The sequence below is a fragment of the Poromitra crassiceps genome (genome assembly GCF_964638095.1).
Source record: "Poromitra crassiceps genome assembly, chromosome: 9".
NCBI lineage: Eukaryota > Metazoa > Chordata > Actinopteri > Beryciformes > Melamphaidae > Poromitra > Poromitra crassiceps.
The window spans coordinates 47,058,387-47,079,577 of record NC_139630.1 but is presented as its reverse complement, the minus strand read 5'-3'; the positions used below and the strand labels follow the sequence as shown (position 1 = coordinate 47,079,577).

General features: G+C 43.6%; 2 protein-coding genes across 3 annotated transcripts; both read left to right on the top strand.

The window, feature by feature from the left end:
- Positions 1-361: 361 nt before the first annotated feature.
- ppil6 (peptidylprolyl isomerase (cyclophilin)-like 6) lies at positions 362-2,844 on the top strand (the record flags this gene model as incomplete). The annotated part of the gene is made up of 8 exons (XM_083643446.1): positions 362-439; positions 531-626; positions 950-1,138; positions 1,574-1,636; positions 1,818-1,965; positions 2,141-2,200; positions 2,352-2,487; positions 2,651-2,844. The coding sequence occupies 8 exons, from the start codon at positions 362-364 to the stop codon at positions 2,760-2,762; spliced, it is 882 nt and encodes a 293-aa protein (XP_083499572.1). The 3' UTR covers positions 2,763-2,844.
- A 513-nt stretch (positions 2,845-3,357) lies between these two features.
- On the top strand, positions 3,358-19,692 carry cd164 (CD164 molecule, sialomucin). Of its 2 annotated transcripts, XM_083643450.1 has the most exons (6): positions 3,358-3,562; positions 4,485-4,550; positions 14,618-14,686; positions 15,549-15,677; positions 15,855-15,953; positions 16,071-19,692. In XM_083643450.1, exons 1-6 carry the CDS (start codon positions 3,493-3,495, stop codon positions 16,238-16,240), a joined length of 603 nt encoding a protein of 200 aa, XP_083499576.1. In that variant the 5' UTR covers positions 3,358-3,492; the 3' UTR covers positions 16,241-19,692. The 2 variants fall into 2 exon arrangements, with proteins under 2 accessions (XP_083499576.1, XP_083499577.1); XM_083643451.1 differs by lacking the exon at positions 15,549-15,677.
- Positions 19,693-21,191: the final 1,499 nt, after the last annotated feature.

Below are 21,191 nucleotides of genomic sequence, written 5' to 3'. Positions count from 1 at the left end.
ATTCAAACCGTGGCGCCGTTAGGCTACGTTCCAATACTCCCTAATCACGCACTCTGTACTCTACTCCCTTGCTGCGGATTAATTGTCGCTAACGGTTAAATAAACGTAACCCGTAGAGATAGTGTGAATATACGAGCTGGGAAATTGCAAGCAGTAAATTCTGCACTTAAGTACTTCAGCTACTGTAATATCAAAAAACACGGTCGACAAAAGGACTAGATTTTGCGAATTGGTACGAGGCCCGACGTTTCAAAATAAAACGTCATATTTGTGCGCTTGCAAGTACTTGTTACTATGGATACGACGCTTTTGTTTACAGACTGGGGAGTTTTTGTGGTTGTCGGCCATGGCAAAGACAGGCATGCCCTCAAAAGAGCATATAGAAATCGTCGGCTTGATTAAAGAACATCATTTTCATGTTGCCAAGAATATTGCTGAGGTAAACAAGTTTCTCAAAAGAGACATCCTGAGTTTTTACAGTGAAATTGATTAATTAACCCTACTTGTATCTGTTTACTCTCTCTCTATAGGGACTAAAACAGAAGTTTCCTGAGGCTTTTTTGGATCCAACAATTCATCCGTTACTTGAATGTGACTGGCACACATATCTGTGGAACAAGAAAAGAGTGGGTAATTTTTATTACATTGACTGTAAGTCCAATTGGACCAGGGAATTCATAAAGAGCAAAACTAAGGTCCATCTGGGAGTGGGTGGCCCAGGCTCTGTACAATGTTTTATACGCTGCAGATTACTTCATCTAAAATGAATGATGAATAATGTTGTCATGAATAATGGAAGCAGATGTACCAGCCGCAGCAGTTTGCCCAGCTAAGAGGTGTAGGCTACTGTCAGTATTTAGCTTCAGCTGAAGTGTGCTGCAGTTTGACGTTAGAGTTATGAAATGCTGAATCAAACCACATCCTGTTGTGCAACACATCTGACTGAAAGGAACTGCGTGGGGAAGTGTGGCAGTTCTCCAGCCACCTGATGTGCTTTCTCAATGGCCATCTCCTTGGAAATGAGACGGATCTCGTCAGCTGGGCTAAGAATCAGTGGGACTTCACTTTCACCCGACCGCAGGCATTTTATCTAGCCCTCACTGAAGACTGCTACTCCAAACACCTCCACAGAACAGGGGCAAGTCGACACTTCAGACACAAAGCATAGATCAGATATATATATAAAAGAAAAAGTGCTGCCATTCTGCAAAGATCATCATCCTTTAAGATCTAGCACAGGAAGCAAGTTTTTGACATCCATAATATATCACCTTTGGTCATAATTACCTCATCCTAGATTTTTTTATTTCATATTCCCATATTAGCTTGACAGCCTCAGCTTTCAAACCACATGCAACTAACTACTACTGACATTATTTGTAGAAAGCAATGCAAACTATCAACAATCACATTTACAGTCATCAATCTCTGTAAAAAAAAAAAGGATCATGTTTGTTAGTCCATACTTGAAGATTATTGTTACAAGACCTTGAGAAACAAATAAGAATATGTATTTGCATTGTTATATTGAGTTTATTTCTTGACAGCTTTCATCTCTTTCCTTTCACTTTAGCATCAATTTGTCTTCATGGACATTGAAATTCAAGGAGAATCAGTAGGAAGGCTATTGTTTGAGGTGAGGCAGCATGGCACACGAGGCATGGGATGCAAGTGAATTGGTTTTCACATTGCTTGTCTATACCACTGCCAGCATTTTTCTCACCATCGCTTACAACCAAAGGGGACAGATGTTTAATAGATAGTAGCCCATACAGAATAGCATGTTATAATGTCTTGTGTGTCCTCCCTCTCCCCAGCTGTTCTCAGATGTGTGTCCAAAGACATCAGAGAACTTCCAGGCTCTGTGCACGGGAGAGCGTGGCCTGTCCCAGAGCGGACTCATGCTCTGCTACAAGGGCTCTGTGTTCCACCGTGTGGTGCCCAACGGCTGGGTGCAAGGCGGAGGTAGGGCCCATAACAGTCCTGTTAAAATGTATTTAATTCTCACTGGCTTCATATTGTTCACGGCATTCTACCTAAGTGTTAGTGCAATTAGTTTGTTCTCACTGGATATATTTATCTCCTCATGGTCATGGAATGCAAACTCATCACCTGGTAACAACATCTTTCAATATTGCAGATATTTCTCCAGCAGGAAAAGGCAATGGAGGAGAGTCAGTCTATGGAGGAACTTTTGAAGGTATGGACAAAAACAGTCTGTGGAAAATTGGAAATCTACAGCAGCACTATGCACGTGCACTGTGAACATGTTTCTAGATTTGTATTCGTTGTTCATAAACTATAGTGTGTGTGTGTGTGTGTGTGTGTGTGTGTGTCCTCTCTTCCTTTAGATGAGAGCTTTGCAGTTTCCCATACCAAGCGGGGCATTCTAGGAATGGCAAACCAGGGTCGCCATAGCAACGGATCCCAGTTCTACATCACCCTGCAGCCGGCTCCCTGGATGGATAGGAAATACGTTGCTTTTGGGTTGGTGTCACTGATTTAATTTGAGTGATGACTTTCTAGCTCTCCACTTCTGTGTCCTCGCAGTCTTGACCATGGATTGATGTCAATGCATTTGGAAGATTTTGTTAGTTTTTTAGTAATATTACTATTACGAGATGGTAAACATTCATTTTTTTCTTTCTAGTCAACTGGTTGAAGGTTCAGACGTCCTGAGGAAACTAGAAGAGGTCCCAACGTACAATGAAAGACCAAAGACGGAATGTAGAGTTGCAGATTGCAGAGTGTTTGAGCCATAAATACCAAAGCATTGATTACTAATTGCTGCTTTTTTCAGTGACCCCCCCCTATATATACAGTATATAGGCCTACTGTATATAGGCCTACAGTAGTCATAAAAAAAATCACAAGTTGTGTGCAACATGAATATGAATAAACATCTGCTCATCTAGAAATCCTTTGCAGTAGACTGTTTGTTATGTAGAGAGGGAGAGGGAACCAAATGTTCCTTAGTGAAAAATTTAATTAGACTGACTACTTAAAATCATAAATTAGGATACCCGCAAAGTGAGGGAGAGTTTGATTAAATATGGTGTATGCATTTTCCCCCTTCTCTCATACATCCAGAAGAGGGTGTCTGAGGGACACCTGACGGGCCAAGTAGTTTAGTGGTGGTGTGGTGTGAGAAATGAAATGAAATGTTCTACGTCAATTCTTATCTAGATGCCATTATCTTGTATTTTTGAGCCAACGTACGTGGCCCAGGCAATCAAAAGAATTTGCCGTTTTATAAATTACAATTTACCGTTAAGGCAGCAGCCAGCAAACGTCAACCCCGTTTGATTTTTCTCCACCCTCCCAGTAAAAAGTGCCACATGACCTGTCAAGTAGGAAGTGAAGTGAGCTAGCCAGCAGCAGCAGCAGCAGCAACGCAAGACGGGGAGCAAACCCAAATCTCAGAAATCTCGACATTTCTTAGCAAATACGTTTTTCTAGTGGAACAAGCGGAGCAAGGAGTTGGTTACAATCATGTTCTACAAAGTCGTGTTTTTCACTGTAGTTGCGGCTGTGATTGGCGCGTCGGCTGCAACAGACACAGGTAAGTTTGTCTCATTGCTGAGCTACGTTAGCGGCTAGCTACAGCCCACCGTCCCTAGCTATGCTCAAGACGTGCGTATTAGCATGTAAATTATTTAAATATTTGTTTATCTGCCGTTTTCCCCCGACAGCAGAGGGGACATTAGTTTGGTGCTTAATTTGAGTGCTGCCAGTCACCCTGTTTCTAAAAACAAAATCCTTCGTGGCAACTTGTCAATTTGATTTCCACGTTGGCCAGCGACAGTGAAGTTGTCAAAACCAGCTAGCGCCTTAGCTACTAGCACGCTACATGTATTGTGCAGTAAAATGAAATAAAAACGAAAGTAACGTTAAGTCAGTGACAACGAGGTGAAATGCGAGGAGTAAACGCTGCTGAGTTGAATCCCCTGGGCAGAAACGGAACAGGTCTAATAACGCCAGTTCTCGGCTCCAGATGGTCAGTGATTTTTATGACAGTGAAAGCACCAGAACAGCTTGTTATGTAACAGCCTCTCAATACAATACAGCCGCCTTTGCCCGTCAGTTAGGTGACACACTTGAATTGATTGCATTGTAATATTCGGCTATGTTTGCCCAGAAGTAATGTCGTTTGCTGTGACGTTGGCACTGGAAAGCCCAACATTATCCATGTTGGATAATGTTTGAGTCGTGTGCCATGGGCTAAACACAGAGACAAACAATGATTGATGTGGAATCTGACCAAACATCCCCAAACAAGGACAGACAGCCATGCTACACCAAACAAACATGTGTTTGTGTTGGAGAATGTTTGATTGGTGTGGTGTGAGATGGGCTTATGTGTTTTGTTACATCTTCCATTGGATGGTACCAATTGGGACAGTTACAATTTAACATGTCTTTTCTTTTTGGTGACAGCTACAGTTACCCACTATAATAATATCCGATTGCTTGTTCCTTTGCAGACACTTGTTCCGGGCTGGCATGCGATCATTGTACAGGCGATTGCCGGTGGATGAACTGCTCATCATGTGAGTATCTTTCTGGATGTATGGCTGTGTGGAGAGAGGTATGGCTGTGTGGAGAGAGGCACAGGTTGCTCTTTGTGCATCCTAAATTGCCCAGGCTGCTGAATTGATAAGACAGGATTCTTGGCTATGGAGAGAATGCATGCTAGTGGATGTTGTTTTTTCTTCATGACATCACCCCCATTTCCCAAAAGTCCAAGCAGTACCATAATCCTCTGGCCGCGCCAAGGTTGTTGATCTGGGCAGGCTGGTTGAGGCAATAAATAGTTGGCAGCCATACATACTGTAGGCCTGGAGCTCGATTGCCTTGATTCCCCCCCCCCTAATCAAGATACATTTGTTTTAGAGGAGAAACAGAAGGTGCTTGGGTTGTCAGAATGTCATGTGTTTTGGATATGTAAGTCCAAGTTATTGCTGATTTGCCTACTTCTTCCTGATGGTGTCCCCAAATATAGAAATCTCTTCTGGATCCTGAGAAATAATATTGTGCCATTCTGTAATTCCATTATGTCAATGACACATCTGTCTAAACACGAGTCCTCTGAATATGAAAAATCTGGCTGTATGCGCCATAGAGTGGATGTTGAGAAATATGCTGTAGTGGTTGTTTTTCAGCCTAATGTGGAAGTCTGCAGCTTGTGATGGGAATAATGCATCAAACCGTCAAATGAAATGGCGAAACAAAACTGCATGACAGACTCCTGTTTCCTGAGTCAGTCAACCAGTCTTTCCATGTGCTGACTACTGTCCCTCCCTGTGGCTTAGGTTTCTAAGCCAAGTAGGTCACTCTTCAGTCACACAGAGGGAGGAGCTGACTGTTTGCATGTTATGTTATATTGTTTTATGGGTAAGGGCAGCGATCATTGGACATATTCTTTTATTTGAAAGGCTTAACAGGTGTGAGGCGTTTTCCGATGTTTGTGTGACGATTATTTTCTCGATTAGTTGTTTGGTGTATAAAAATGTCAGAAAATGGTGAAAAATTACTATCTGTGTTCCCCAAAGCCCAAGAGAACGTGCTCGAATGTTTTGTCCACAACCCAAAGATAATGAGTTTACTGTCCTACAGGAGTAAAATAACCGGAACCGGAGAATTGTATTTATTTTTTTATTTTTTCTTAAAATTACTCAAACCGATTAATTGATTGTCAAAATAGTTGGTGATTAATGAAATAGTTGACAATTAATCGATTAATTGTTGCAGCTCTAGTTGATATGCGTCTGGCTAATTGTTGGGCAACTCGAGGGGCCTTGGGGACTTCAAGTTCTGATAGACTCCAGACTTAAACATGAAACTTGGTAGTAGAAGGACTTACTATAATGTTTGCTTGAGTTTATTATGTGTACACACACACACACACACACACACACACACACGTTGCCGTGCATCTACTGGCCATGATGAAGATGGACAGGGCAGGAAGCAAGGGGGTGTATGGCAGGAAGTCTGCATGCAATATCCTCACAGTGGACAGAAGGAAGGTGCGCCCGAGTGAGAGGCAGGGGGGACGGATGAGACAGACGATTAGCTTCATCTTAGTTCATGTTGGATTCACTGGTGTAGCTAAGCTGAGGACATGGGTATACTCTGTGACTACATCTTATTATCTCTGATCTATTATCTTGTCTTATTAGTGATTAGCGAATCAAACAGGTCAGCCCAGGTACTTCACCTCTCCAGGGAGCGGGCCTGGTGAACACACACACCCACACAGGAAGCTGTGATTCACCCTGGGACAGGCACAGGCTGCAGTGAGATGGAGATGAGTTCCACACCCTCCCCTGAGTCCCCTATTGTCTTGCTGTGTGAAACGGGGCTGTTCCTGTAATGATAACAGATGAGGTTAGGTGGTGGAACAGGCCAGGCCAGATACCATATCATAACCATATCGTGACCTCTTCTCAGAAAGCCAGAAAGCGTGCATGCTTGGGCTAATTTCATTTTCCCTCGGGGCTGGTTTACTGTTACATTATATACGAGGAAATAAGCGAAAAACTAAACAAAACAAAGGAAAAGCAAGTATGTCAAGTTCTGTCCTCTTAAATGTTTTAACCTACATAGTCTGTTTTTATTGTGGACAAGTTCTGATTATCAGTCATTTATTGTCATTGTGTCAACAAGCTCATGGCTCACTTCACTTCAGTGCCAACATGGCTGTCAGTTTCAGGGAAGGCAATTATTTTGTACTTGTGTTCGTTCCTCTCTCTACCCAGCAGCCCGAACTAAGCTCCGCTCATATAGCAGTCACACGCCAGAGCCAACGACTCACACCAACCTACTACGCAGGCAGCCGCAACATCGCTGACAGCTCACCACACGCACGCACGCACACCCACACACACGCGCACACACACACACACACGTCTGGCAGCCCCAGAGCTAATGCTTCTCACAAGCCCTACAACAGATCCCCTATTAGATATGAACTGTGCAAAAAGCGGGAAGGTCAGCTGTGGCTGGAGAAGATGTTTTGTGCTAAAGTACAGGCTAGCCGAGCTGCGGCAGTGAGCGAACGCCCGCGGCCGCCACACTGTCATTACCAGACTTATCTTTGGTTTAGGGATTTTGTGTAAACAGGCCCTTGGCGTCAGAAGCACATTTCCGAGCAGCAGCCCCGTATTTAAAATGCTCCAGAGCTTTACACGTGTACACGCACACTTCCTAGTGACTCTTACAGGCTGTGGAGTCTGTGACAAAGCCTGTTGAGTGCCCTATGGAGGTAGTGTTCTGTGCTGAGCGGGCCGATCGATGCTTTCACCGACACCCCCCTGGCTGGAGCTAGCACTGGACTTAGCCCGTGGTGATGATGTCACCATCTTCATGGAAAGTGTGAGAGCTGGTCCCACCTTTCACAGCTGCCTGTGAGATAGCAGCCCTGTTTGCTCCTGGCAAGGTGGAAAGCCCCCCTAGACATACGTGTGTAAACAGCAGTGTGGGATCACATGCGGGAGGGGGGACAAAAATAACGGAACCACCACATGCAAAAAGGCCTTTGGATTTGAAGTAACACAATCACAGTTAGAATAGAATGGCAGCGAGTTATTAATTAAACTAAGATTTCAAAGATGCTTTGGCACCACTGTTTTTTATGTGAGTTTTCAAAGTATTGTGTGGCCAGACGGTTGCGGAATTGGCAGAATAGTCAGATTGCAAGTGCATCAGTCAACAAAAGCAAGAGAAATTAGGCGAGGGGACCAGTCTAGAAAATCATGACAGTATATGCCAAACCTGGACAAACTACGTTGGCAAAAAGGAACAGTGTTGGCAAGTCAAAGCTCACTGACAGAGATAGATGCACACTTCAACCCAATGTCCACCAGATGCGGAACAGCAGCTCAGTGCGGATGTGGTACCGCTGCTGAAACAGCCTCCCGCCCATGTTAATAGATGGGCAATACATGCGGTACGGAAAAAATAAGCACCTGTTCTATTTTTGACTGATCCCGCATGCCTTAGTTCTGAATGTTCAATGTATGAAAATGTTCCCCATGTATCTATCATTGTATCATGTTTGAATAAGAACTCCAGTTTTCTATTGGTTTCATTTCATGACAAACAAATGTTATCTGACCTTGCACGTCAGAAATGTTCCAGTAAAGACATGATGATGAGACCGAATAATGCTCCTGCTCGCTGTGATTTGTGCCATTGTTCGAACAATTACATAGAAGAAGAAAGACCACGCTTAGTTTCCTCAAGTCCGTTTTCATTAAAGACAGTCTGCCATGACAGTTTAGCTGTTCAAGATCATATAAGGTGATGCAGAAAGGGCAGTAAAAATGGTCAGGAACATTCACAAATTCTCTCACAACATATAGATGAGGCCTATTGTGAATTGGGTCGTGATGGTTTCGTCCTTTTTTTTTTAAAGTGGGTCTCCAGAACAAAGTTGGGAAACACTGATCTTGTGATCTAGGAGGTTTGTAATTGTCACATTTTCAGATGTTTGAGTGACTTGTATGATTGTTGGTTTGGAACCACAGATATAGTTCTGGCTCATTGTTTGGGGGCTTAAAACATGAAACGTGGTAGTAGAAGGACTTACTGTAATGTTTGCTTGAGTTTATTATGTGTACTCACACACACACACACAGGTTGCCATGCCTCTACTGGCCGTGATGAATATGACAGGAGGAAGCAGGAAGCAAGGGGGTGTATGGCAGGAAGACTAGAGTGAGAAGTAGAGGAGACGGATGACTAGCTTTGCGTGTACCTTGTGTTCATCTTAGTTCCTGTTGGGTTGAGGACATGCTATATAGACGGCTTTCATGGATTTGTGTTGCTAGGGAACCGTGTTGAAAACCTCACTTATTTCCTGACAGTTATTGTGCTACTAGCAAACACTGCAACAGGAAGTAAGCTGGGGGCAATTTTAGAATGTCTGTGTCGTCGAGTTGAAAACCGTCTATACTGGGATCCCATCTTGTATTGAAATAGTGATCAGGCTGATGGATAGGAGGAATATGTATAATGTACCCCTGACTACACTACTGAGTGGATCTATCTACATGTAAGCACCACTGGAGCTTCAAATGCTTAGGATTGGTTGAAACGAAATAAAGGCAATCGCACGGAGGAAGTGGCGATATGACACGTTTTGGGCATCATCAATTCTGCAATTAAAGTCATGAATTAGTCTATGCCCTTTAAGGCCATGGCACACCAATCAAACATTCTCAAACAAACACCAACAAACACCAACAGACAATTGTCTGTGAATGTTGGCAGATGTTGGAGATTGTTTGAAAGCATGGCACACCGACCAAACATATTCAGCACAACAGTCCCAAACATGTAAAAAAGAAACATCAGAAAAATAGAAACTGCACTGTGTTACAGCACATAGAAGATGGCTCAGACTGACAAAGTTAGTTATACATCTGTCGAGTAATACAATGATACACCCATTTTAATTCTTTTGTAGCGACAGATGGCCTTAAACGCCACACTCACGTGACGCTTCTTGAGAGAGAGGTGAGGTAACTGCATCTTTCTGCAGACTTTATCGAGGGACCATGAAGGCGTCATGTGACAGGCAACGCTAGTTGAAGCCTGGAGGTCCTGCTGATGGCAACTGCAACAGTGTTTTCTCTGCTATCAACCTGGTTAATCTCGCTATATTCTTCATCACAGCGGGTCATTACCCACTGTGCACTTAATCGTGCACTAGTTCTGCATAAGCACCTGCAGCTCTCTCCTTATTTTACTGACGTTCTCAGTGATCATACGGCTGTTTACATGCGTTTCTGAACGGCTAGCTAGTTATTAGCATAGCTCGCTGTTAGCCGTCATGGATGTTCTCTCTCTCCCTCATTATGTAACCTTGCTGCGCATAACATTACTTATTTGCGGGAGTGCATGGGAGAAGTCTCCCGCTAGTGTTGTTGATGCCCAGTGTGATGGCACATGGTTGGCAGAGAAACGTATGTTTGCTGCGTCGCGTGTAACGTTAGAGGAGGCTCTGCCTCTGACCAAACTGACCAGACAACCGTATGCATTAGGCGCGCATGCGTGAGCTCCGTTTCCATGGATACGCGACTGAAAACATGGGAAGTTACCAGACAACAGCGAACAGCGAACAACGCCGGATTGAACAAGTCGAATCCTGGCAAACATGACAGAACATCGCCGAACACGAACAGACAAGGACAGACAGCTATGGCACACCAAACGAACATTTGTCTTTGTTCGTGTTTGTTCGTGTTTGTTTGAGAATGTTCGTTTGGTGTGCCATGGGCTTAAACTGCCTGCATTTCACTTTGGTGTTTTTCAGTTGGTGTTTTTCACTCCGTGTTGCATATTTTACAGTAGAAACCAGTCAGCACCGGCAGTCAGGATAAAATATTAATATAAATATTAATATATATATTTTACAGTAGAAACCAGTCAGCACTGGCAGTCAATATAAAGCTGCAGGTGGCAGTGATTTCTTCCTTACAATGTTCTTAGTGTTCTACTTCAGAAGCAATCTTAAGTATTTAAGAGCATCATTCTTCAATATGCATTTGGGAAACCCACCATAAGATGCTTCTCATGATTTACAACAACAACAATAATAATAATACATGGGACTTGTATAGCGCTTTTCAATCAGAAAGCTTACACTATACATTAGGGATGTTCATTTTGAAAATTTTCCAAAATCGATAATCGGTGAAAATTAACGATCAATTATCGATTATCGATTTTATTAATACTTAGAAAATTTTCAATATTTTTTATTTTATTTTATTTTATTTTATTTTATTTATTTTTTTACAAAATGAATGCCTATGGCAGAAAATACGAAAGACAACGTGTTCTCCTCAATGAACTCTTTATTTCAATGTGTCTCCTCTCCAACACTGCTGTCCCCGGCGCATGCCGGTGTGAATTTCCCATGTTTAAAACAGTTTTGTTGGCACAAAGGCCCGTGCCCAGCCAGAAAACTAGAGACTATATGAAGCTCCACCTCACGTTAGTCGGCTGTGCAATGGAGTGGGGCGAGGAGGAACGAATTCCACCCAAACCTAGTCAATTTTTTTTTTTTTTTTTTTTTTTTTAATAATTAAAAAATCGATCCAAATGTCACAGGATCGATTCCAATCCTTAACGATCGATTATCGATTTTCGATAATTGATGAACATCCCTACTATACATTAAACACTAAGGCAACGAGTGAATGGGCAAACATGACAGACACACAGGGATATATGGGGGGCACTAAGCGCAGAAGAGATGGGTCTTGAGGCAGGATTGAAAAACTGTGAGGGACTCTGATTCTCTGATGTCAGGGGGGAGGGAGTTCCAGAGCCTGGGAGCTGCCCTGGAGAAGGCTCTGTCCCCGAAGCTGCGGAGGTTGGACTTGGGGGTGGAGAGAAGGCCAGCTGAGGTGGATCTGAGGTAATGGGGGGGCCAGTTGGTGAAGGGCTTTGTATGTGATGACCAGGATTTTGTAGTTGATCCGGTAGGAGACTAGCCTGGTAAACCAGCCAGTCACGTGAACTCACATTTCATTTCGTTCACCGTTTATGTCTGGCCCCATGCCCTGGGTGGGATCCTAGCAGAAACTGCAAAGCGGACGAGCCAATCAGCGACCCGCCTCGTAGTTGACATCATGACCGGCCAATCAGGAACGCCACTAGCAAAACTAATGCCTGTCCACCTCGAGGAGTAATGTCAGCATTCGTCGAGTTTAAACAGCCATAAAGTGCAGTTATTGCAGAAATAGACTCAAGAAAACAATTAAACAAGTACAGGAGGATCGCTGCAACCGCGGAGTTTCTCGGCGGAAAATGTGTTTTTGTTTTGGATCAAATGCTGATTGGCTGAAGGAGTTGTCTGTCAAGGCAAGTACACCCGCCCAACTTCCGCCCCCTGCAGACAGCGTGTGTGAAAGCTTGGGGCCAGACTGAAGTGAAGAACGAAATGAAATGTGAGTTCACGTGACCTGGTTTACCAGGCTAGTAGGAGACGGGAAGCCAGTGGAGCTGTTTTAGGACCGGGGTGATGTGGTGCCAGGATTTGGTGTGAGTGAGAAGTCGTGCAGCTGCGTTCTGGACCAGTTGGAGTCTGTTGATGAGGCTGGCATTGATGCCATGGAGGAGTGAGTTGCCATAATGGAGACGGGAGGAGATGAAGGCGTGGATGAGTGTTTCGCCAGGAGGATGTGCACAGGAGGACCGGATCTCGGCAATATTGCGGAGATGGTAGGATGAAGATTTGACACTTTGATGGATGTGGGGCTCATGGGAAAGGGTGGGGTCCAGGATCACGTGGATGTTTTGTACCTGGGAAGATGGGAAGACAGTGGTGCCGTCGACGGTGAATGTGGGGTTGTTGAGTTTGCTGAGGGTGGATTTGGAGCCGATGAGGAGTTTGGTTTTGTCACTGTGAGTTGTAGGAACTTGTACAACAGCATTCCTGAGAAGAATGGAGCTGTTTGAAGGCAAAGGGTGGCCTCTGAATCTTGCCTGCCAAGAATAAAACATATTAGAGATTTGGGAAGATTTTGGATGATTAAAATTCCAAACATTTCAAATGTATATTGTCTACCTGATTTTTTTTGTTTGTTTTTGCATGACCTTAAACAAAGATGTACAGTATAAGTGAATGCAGTTGTGTGCATATTTGGACAACTGATCATTTCAGATTTCTGATGTTTGATTGTCTTGCTAAAGATTCAAATTAAAACTGTCCACGTTTGAGCTGAACGACAGCAGTTAAGTGAAGATATTGGGTGTGGAAAGAATGCGTAGTCAGTCAGTCACATGGTGCTGTCAGTAGTCATGACTCACGGGGAGGACGGAGCTCAATGTGTCACTGGCTGACACTGGAGCATTGGAGCAAGTCCATCGTTCTTCAACTTCTGGAGGTCCATTTTTCTATAGTTAACCATCTCTGTACACCAATAACATTCTCTTTCATAGGTAAATGAATAAAGTCTGTGGCGAGAATCAATAGTTACAAGGAGTAGAGGGAGCTCTGTCCCCAATAAAACAATAACTCACTGCTGCTGTTATTTTATTAAATGGAGAAATCAATGTTTCAGTGAGTCTGTATCTTGACTTGTTATTTTCAAGGCATTTGGGACAGGCAAGACGACATCGCTGGGCAAAGTCCCTTTGCTGTCACAACAGAGTTAATTAGTAATCGGATCAGACAATAAGAAAGAAAACGCCTACCTCGATCAGGCTATGACTCAGCACGCTGAAGACTGACACAAACTCATGTCAAATGTCTTCGGGTGTAACTCATTCCACAGGCAAGACATTTGACCTGCAGAGCCCTCATGTTACTTATTTATTTATTTATTTATTTATTTATTTTAAAGCTGAAAACGAAATACTGTCTTCAGTAGGGATGGTTATTTTCTTCTTTTTGAGATAAAATTGAAATACCAAACCACAGACTTTTCCTAGGCCTTTGTGTAAATTCAGCACACCCTCATAGGCTAGATAAAAGACACACACACACACACACACACACACACACACACACACACACACACACACACAAAGGCAGCACCTGCAGATCACCTGTACACAATGTGTTCCAACTATGAAAATATAATCAGACTGTTTCCAATTGTGATTTACTAGTCCAATACTGATTGTCTACCAATATATCGGTGCATCACTAGTCTTCAGGACATACCACTCTTATTATTTTATTTTATTTCATTTATTTATTGATTGATTGATTGATTGATTGCATTTTTTATTTTACCATATAAACATCAGTCGTACAACAGATGACATATGACACATTCTAATTCCATACCACATTTAAAAATGCAGGTATTATTTCCTTGAGTATTAAATGTCATTCTCAGGTCAGTTCAAAGTAAGTGGGAATCTAGGGAAAAGCAAAAATAATATTATTAATCATGAATTTCCGGCTTTGAATTGGATAATTTCCTCAGAGGAAATGGTACGGCTACACAGAGCAGTGGTGTCTGTCCTGAAACAGGGGAATTTGTGGTTGAATCTGCATCTGGGTCATACAGACTCTGGACCTGATGCTTCTCTGCTTTAGCCTGATATTCAAACTGCATCTGCTTGGCATTCGAATCGGCACTAAAAGATAAGGAGGTGAACTGGTGCAGTGGTGCTCCTAACTGTCACAGCACAGAAACTGGTGACGAGCACCTGGCCTATGAATCACCTCGGCTTTAACAAGGCTAAATTATTTAATAGCAGAGGTTGTTAGAGAAAGACCGTAAGGCACAGTGGTCTAGTAGTAGACATTAGCTGGGGGTTATGGATTGGGTTCTGCTGCTCAGAGGGTATAGTGAATGGGACAGTCATTTTTCTGGACACCTGATGATTGTTGCCGCTTATTTGTGCTTGTATTAATGATAGTGCTATGTCTGAATTAGAAAATGAGCTCTTACCTAATTGTCTGTGTTGTCAGCTCGAATTAACTGCCCTAGCCAGGTTCGCCCATCGCGATCAATTTAAAACAGAATTTCAGTGATATTTCCGTTTGAACTTTAACATAATGAAATCTGCTTTGGACTGCGGTAAACTGCATTTCCGTAAAGTATATCAGTCAAGCATTTAATGCATGATATTTTTGTCCCTCCAGTAACGCCCGCCTGTTACAATATGACGAGTCTGGCAGATAACGGCACCTGCAGCAATGCTAGCTGCTCAGGTAAGGACAGTCTTCTCCATTTAGAAGTGCAGAATTCCTGTTACAATGTTGCAGCTTTGACATGTTCTTTGAGGCCTTAACAGAATGTGCAGACTCCTCGGACACTTCAGAAACAACAAAAGGAAACATTAGAGTTCAGTTGTTCCACATTTATTTCAGCACAGATCAGGAAAGTCACATTCTGTTTGGGCCTGGCTATGCTCTATGTCAGGGGTTTTCAAAGTCTGAGACTGTGGGCCCCCCCCAGACAAAGCTGGGAAAAAGGAGCCCCCCTCACTCAATTCTTGGATGCCTATGGAATCATGATTGTTATTTGATCCTATAGACACTCAACAATTGAGCCAAGATAGCCTGATATGTTTGACATACTTCAGACTGCACCAAATACATAAAGAAAGGTGTGTCTGAAAGCATTTATTAGTTTCTGACTCAGGGAAAGTGGGATAAAAGGGTAATATTCCACAAAACTACTGTATCTCTTTAACCAAATCACACACATTTAGACTGTTCTATCTATGCAATCTCCTTTTGATAACTAATGTAATCTTTTTTTTTACTGCCATTCACTGATCCTCCCTTGAAACTGCTTGGAGCCCCCCATGGGGCCTCCCTCTTTGAAAACCCCTGCTCTATGGTGTTATTGTGGTGTCTTGTGGTCCTTCCCTCATTTGCTGTCCTCTTCCCCTAATGGCGTCTCTGTCCATTTTGGGTCCAAAAGGCTTGGACAGGTGTAGACCTTTGTTTCCACCTGCCCTAGGGAAATGAGGAAGGGACCATTTGGTGATATATGGACTTAACCTTGTTGTGGCGTGCTTTTCTTTTCCCTCGTAACACCGGTGCTGGTATGGGTTCCCTCCTGTAGCACCTACTCCTGTAACACCCACGAAACCGACTCCAACTACTGTGACCACTCCCCTTTCTCCCTCAACCACTCCCACTACAATCCCCCCTCCCCCCGCCACTACCAACGGCACCTCAGAGCCCACCACAGGTAACCAGCCGCTAAAGCCCGCCGCTACTCCCTGTCTTAAGTCTTTATGTTGTCTAGTCCGCGGGGAAAAGAGGGATTGAAATGTACTTGTCAATAGGTTCATTTGGGATTTCTGAACCAAGTTAGCTTAGCGCTGTGATGGCTAATGGATGTGTTCCCGCTATGACCCGACTACAGCCAATTCAACGGAGCCCACCGCCAGCCCAACTCAAAATACTACTGGTGCCGTCACTACCGTCTCTCCCCCTGGCACCGCTGCCACCACTGCAAGTTCAAGTAAGTGGCAAAGCCTGACTGAGGTTGTGGTAGAATGAGATGCTGATGGTATTTTATAAGGTTGATCCTAAAATCGACATAGATTCTGGAGTTAAGTTGCCTCTGTTCTCCCCGCAGATGGAACAATCACCACGGCGGTCGCCCCCTCTCCCGCCCCACGCAAGGACTCCACGTTCGACGCCGCCAGCTTCATCGGTGGAATAGTGCTGGTCCTGGGGCTGCAGGCGGTGATCTTCTTCCTCTACAAATTCTGCAAGTCCAAGGACCGCAACTACCACACCCTTTGAAGCAGCGCTGCCGTTCAGACCCCTCGGATCCACGACACTCGCCCTCTCCCCGCCAACTAGAACCTTGTGAGAAGAGTCGGCACAACAATCTCACAGTCATCACGACGGCCTCAAACAGTATTTTCCAGCAGCGGTTCCTTGATCTTTGGTGTTCTGCCCACATGTATGATATTCACTTTGCACAGACTAGTGCAACTAAACAGATCCCCAGTGAGACGGCATTTCAGCCTCGAGCGTAGAGGATTGCATCATCTTTGTAGCTCCTCCCGCCCCCGTCATGCAGTTAGTTAGTCCTTCTGCATAGAGCATTTTCTAGTGCTGACTTATTATTTACAGCCCCCCCCCCCCTCCCCTTCACGGCTCCCTCAATATTTCACCTGCCAGTTCAAAAGTCATTTCCTGTCTATGCTCGGGGGCGTGGTGCAGCCGCGGGCTTTGGAAACACTGTTTGAGTCCCATCTCGTTATTCAATGTGATGACTGTGATGATGCGGCGTTGCTTTTAGTCTCTATGTCGAATCGTGGGCAGACTCCCTCTCCCTCACGCAGCACTGTCATCTACTGACTCCCTCACACAGCACTATCATCTACTGCTCCTAGACGGAGTGAGCGCTCACGAGGGAGTAAAAGCAACAGTCGTCCGCCGGCAGACTGAAAAATAAAGATCTTTTTTGGTTAAAGGTCGATTTTGATGGGTGCGACTCCCTTGGCTTTTAGGAGTGCTGTGCGTTTTCTGCTATTGACTTTAATGTCTGCGGTCATCTTTGACCCAGTACTAGGAGTTCATCACGGCACACACGCCAACTGCCAATGGAGCAGCTCAATCAATGCAATAAACCATGTATCAAGTTCATTCCCCAACCCTTTATCCCCCGACCCCGACCATCGTTCCTATTACCGACGTCAAAACGTACCCGGTCGGATCGCTAAACTTGAGCTGGCCCTTCGGTCCCGCTCCGACAGGAGCAGTCCAAGGAGTCAAGATGAAAGATTGTAGTATATATGGGAAATATGAATAATTCATTCATTTAAATATTGTATAAAATGGAGAGTGAGGCGATAAGGACAATGGCATGCACCTTCTTGATGTGGCAATGATAGCAGTGAAGTGCCTTTAATGTTAAATGTCTAATATGACTTTGAGAGGGGACCCGGAGGAGGACGAGTCTTCCCCTCCTGGCTGAGGTCCCAGCGTCGTCGGTAGCGTGCGCGGTGTGAGAAGACTCGTGAAAGAAGCGGTATCGCGGTGCTGATATTGGTGAACAGTGAGAACCCGAGTATCCCAGCTGGACTGAAGAGCCTTTTATTGTTGAAGAATACAGTAGATATAGTTGTGACTCGAGACTTATTGATTATTAACATCTGGTTGAAGTCTCCAGTGAAAAGCAGAGGACTACTTTCAAAGCATGAATCTTTTGGTCTTCTAGCTCTATGGCAATCTAGAGTAAAATAATTCAGAGGAATGGCAAAGGTATTACTTGGGATTCGTTTGAAAGACAAGTATTTGGATTCAGGCAAACTAGAATGGGAGTGTTTTTGAGTGCTGGCTTGGTCAAATGAGCATTGCGCTTCTGGTTTCTTTGTGATTTTGTCGTGTCAAGGAGAGAGGACGGTTGAAGTGCAGAACGGCAACAACTAGGTGGCCACAGAAGAGCTCATGTCAAGTTCTCTAATTAGCTTGCTGCTAACTGTGATTTTTGTCCCACTTGTACATAGACATGTTTCATTTCTCTTCCTGGTTTCAGTGTGAAGGCAAAATGAAGGAGCGTTTATCCAAAGCTTTTGCTTGCAGCGGCTTGTCTGTGTCGAGACTTATTTTTGAATGTCCCTATCCTTTTTTGCATTATTGCATGCCTGATGCTTGGAGATGTGATTCCCCCCGTATTGCATATTATGCTCTCAAGGATTTAGACATGTGAAAAACCACTTGATTATTTCTTCTGCACCCATATGCTAGCAGAAAGAATGCCTTGAAAGCAGCGTGCATTAAGCCAAAGTCCTCCGTTTTGGCATGGAAAATTGAGCATTGCACTGACAAAGCTTTGTTTTGTATCTTTGCCTTTCAAAATGTTTTCAGCCAAAAAAAAATACATATTTTCACGATGCTTGTTTGAGAAGTCAATCCTGAATATTTACCAGATAACGGGACAAATAATCACCTTGTTGTTTTCGTATGACCACAAACGGTATGTAATTTATAAGTGCACATGTGACTTTCCTTTTGCCTGCGTAACCTCTGATTTAGCGCTTTCTCTTGATCACCATTAACGCAACACGCCTTTCTCACCCGGTGGCATTAGGCTACAGCCCAAAGACCCAACACGGCGAGTCGGCTACAGAGTTTTGCCTTAGCTGCACCCCTTAGCTCAGTCTCTGCATGTGGAGTCTCTTCACCCTCTTAGCTCAGTCTCTGCATGTGGAGTCTCTTCACCCTCTTAGCTCAGTCTCTGCATGTGGAGTCCCTTCGCCCTCATTCAGAGAGACATAATTCAGCTTTGCCAGACTGACGTGGCGAGCTGGTAAGACAGTTGCCCACTGACTCCAGTTGGAGTGCGTTCTCTTTTGGACACGGTAGCTGCATTCCTTAAGAACGCAGCATCACATGTCGGCAGGCACGGTGGTGACTCAAAACACCTCCAGTATCCATAGATACCAATAGGTGTCCATTGTTCGGTCTCTGTCAGCGAGTTACTAAGTCGGTTCCTGCACCTCTTTAGGAAAAGTGCCTTACTCAGTTCAATATCCATATAAAGTTCTAGTTTGTCAAATCACTATATGCCACATATATTAAATATTGAAGGGACTCGGCACTTTCAGACGCCTGTAAAGTGGTTTTCTGTGTTGTCTCCTGCTTAAAATGTCTGTTTTTCCCCTCACACTTAACACAGCCTTAACTTCTTACCGTTTGAACCACAGACTTCAAGTACACTCTACACTGCATCGTTTTCTCCTTAATGGCAACAGTCGCATGCTGACTTGAACTCTAAATTTGGTTGTACTTTTCCATTCATGTCCTGAATGTGACCACCTCCTTCTGGTTGCTAGGTTTTCTTTCAAGTAGAATACGGTTTCAAATCCAGTTTTGCCCAGTTTGTGTGTTCTTCTATGGCTCTCCTGTCAGCTTTTGACTCTTGCAGTGTGTCATTCCAAGAGTGGCAATTGAAGAAAAGCTTTTAATTCTCTCCATTGCCGTGTTGCTTTATTACCATGTGCACATTTTGCCATAACTGTTGCCTATTGTGTTAGAGGCCATCAGCCTTGTTGGTAGGATTCTTTGGCTTTGCACCCCCCCCCCCCCCCCCAAACACACACACATACACACACACACACACACATACACACACACACACACACACACACACACACACAATGTAGACACTTGCAGGTGCCACAATGCCTCCCATGTTGTTTTATGCTTGGTTTGTGCCCCCTCCCGCCCTCTGATTTTTTTTTTGCCTTGTTTTTTCTAGTGTTCCCTTTGGTTTGACAATGTTAAACAGAGAAAATAAAGTTTGAATATTGTTAAACAAGTCTTTGTCTTTCCCTTTCTTTTGACAGCAGTATCAGCTTTCTTGCAGCGTGGAATTTACATGACAAATCAGAAGCGGGGCAGCCAGGTCTCAGTCCAAGGCTTTGTCCCTATGGTTACAGGTGAAAGACCGGTTGCCCGGATAGCAAGAGGTATCAGGTTCATGCTTTGTTAACGAGCTCTCTTGTTGGTAATGAAATTAACATAAAATCTATGTTGAGTAAGTATTCTTATATAGGCTACAATACATCTGGTTAGTCTCAGGTGTATTTTGGTCACGTACTGTATCCGCCTCTATCAGTCCGCTGTTCCCTGGCGATGTATACCGCTATCGGCATAGACACCTTTTACTTCCTTATTGGATCAAGGCCGCTGGTGAAGTGTGGTTTTCAAACGGAACAGCCCATTTGGAAAAGCACTGATGTCAATTACAGGCATAAACACACAGTGTTGGTGACCTTATTCATCATGTTTGCTGCTGCACCTTCATTTTCTGGTCAAGTTAGCTGTCACTCATGGTAGGCAGTAGTGCCCCCTTTTGGTCAATATTATTAAAAAAAAAAAGCCATACAGTTCCTAGGGTCATATGTATGATACTGTATGTAACATTGTTCATCTAGTGAACTATGTTTCACACTGACACACACTGCTCATCCAGCTTGGTGATGACACGATGTCATTTACTGTGTGTTGTTTCCTCTCTTCAGAGTGTGTGAATACTCAACAGGATATTAAAGAGGAAACCGGTCCAGAGTTTATACGCAAACGGCGATAACACTGGAATCATTTAGCTTTATTTTATTTTAGCTTGTGAACAGTCCAGTGTGGATCAAGTGACTATAATGAGCTCCTAAAAAAAGTACTGAGTTTCAGGTGATACTCATAATTGTGTAAAAGATTGTCTATAGATATTCCTGTCCTGGCTAGGGTTAATCCTAGGGTTGAGTTTAGGGATAGGCTAATGTCAGGGCTGTTGCTCGGAAACAGAACCTAGTCTTGTTTAGGCCTATGGCCTGTAGATTCAAGAATTAAAAAAATAAACTTTCATTTTGGACCCGTCAACATTTTTTAAATGATTAATTCACAATCATATTTGTTTTTAGGAAAAGCTATACTTTTATTCCACACGTTTCTAAAAGCTCGGTGGATGTACTATTTTTTTAATTATTCGTCTACATAAAAATTTTGTTTTAAAGTACCGTATATGGAGATTCACCAAATAGACAAGTGGCTCTTTGTTGAACATCTACCTTTTGTTAGCGTGATAATTGTCAACATTGGACTATCCAAATTAAGTCAAAGAAAGCCACACAGAGTTAACTGTGTTGTACTCTTAACAGGATACACAGTTTCCAAGGTCACAGCGAGCTTCTGCTTATGTAGCAAAAAATACTCGTTCCAAAGGAAGTGTGTGTGTGTGTTG

What these genes read in the sequence shown, in the direction of transcription:
- cd164 (XM_083643450.1), top strand. Translation starts at nt 3,493, where the DNA reads ATGTTCTACAAAGTCGTGTTTTTCACTGTAGTTGCGGCTGTGATTGGC. An exon ending in GTCGGCTGCAACAGACACAG is followed by an intron (nt 3,563 to 4,484) that starts GTAAGTTTGTCT and finishes GTTCCTTTGCAG; the next exon opens with ACACTTGTTCCGGGCTGGCA. An exon ending in GTGGATGAACTGCTCATCAT is followed by an intron (nt 4,551 to 14,617) that starts GTGAGTATCTTT and finishes TTGTCCCTCCAG; the next exon opens with TAACGCCCGCCTGTTACAAT.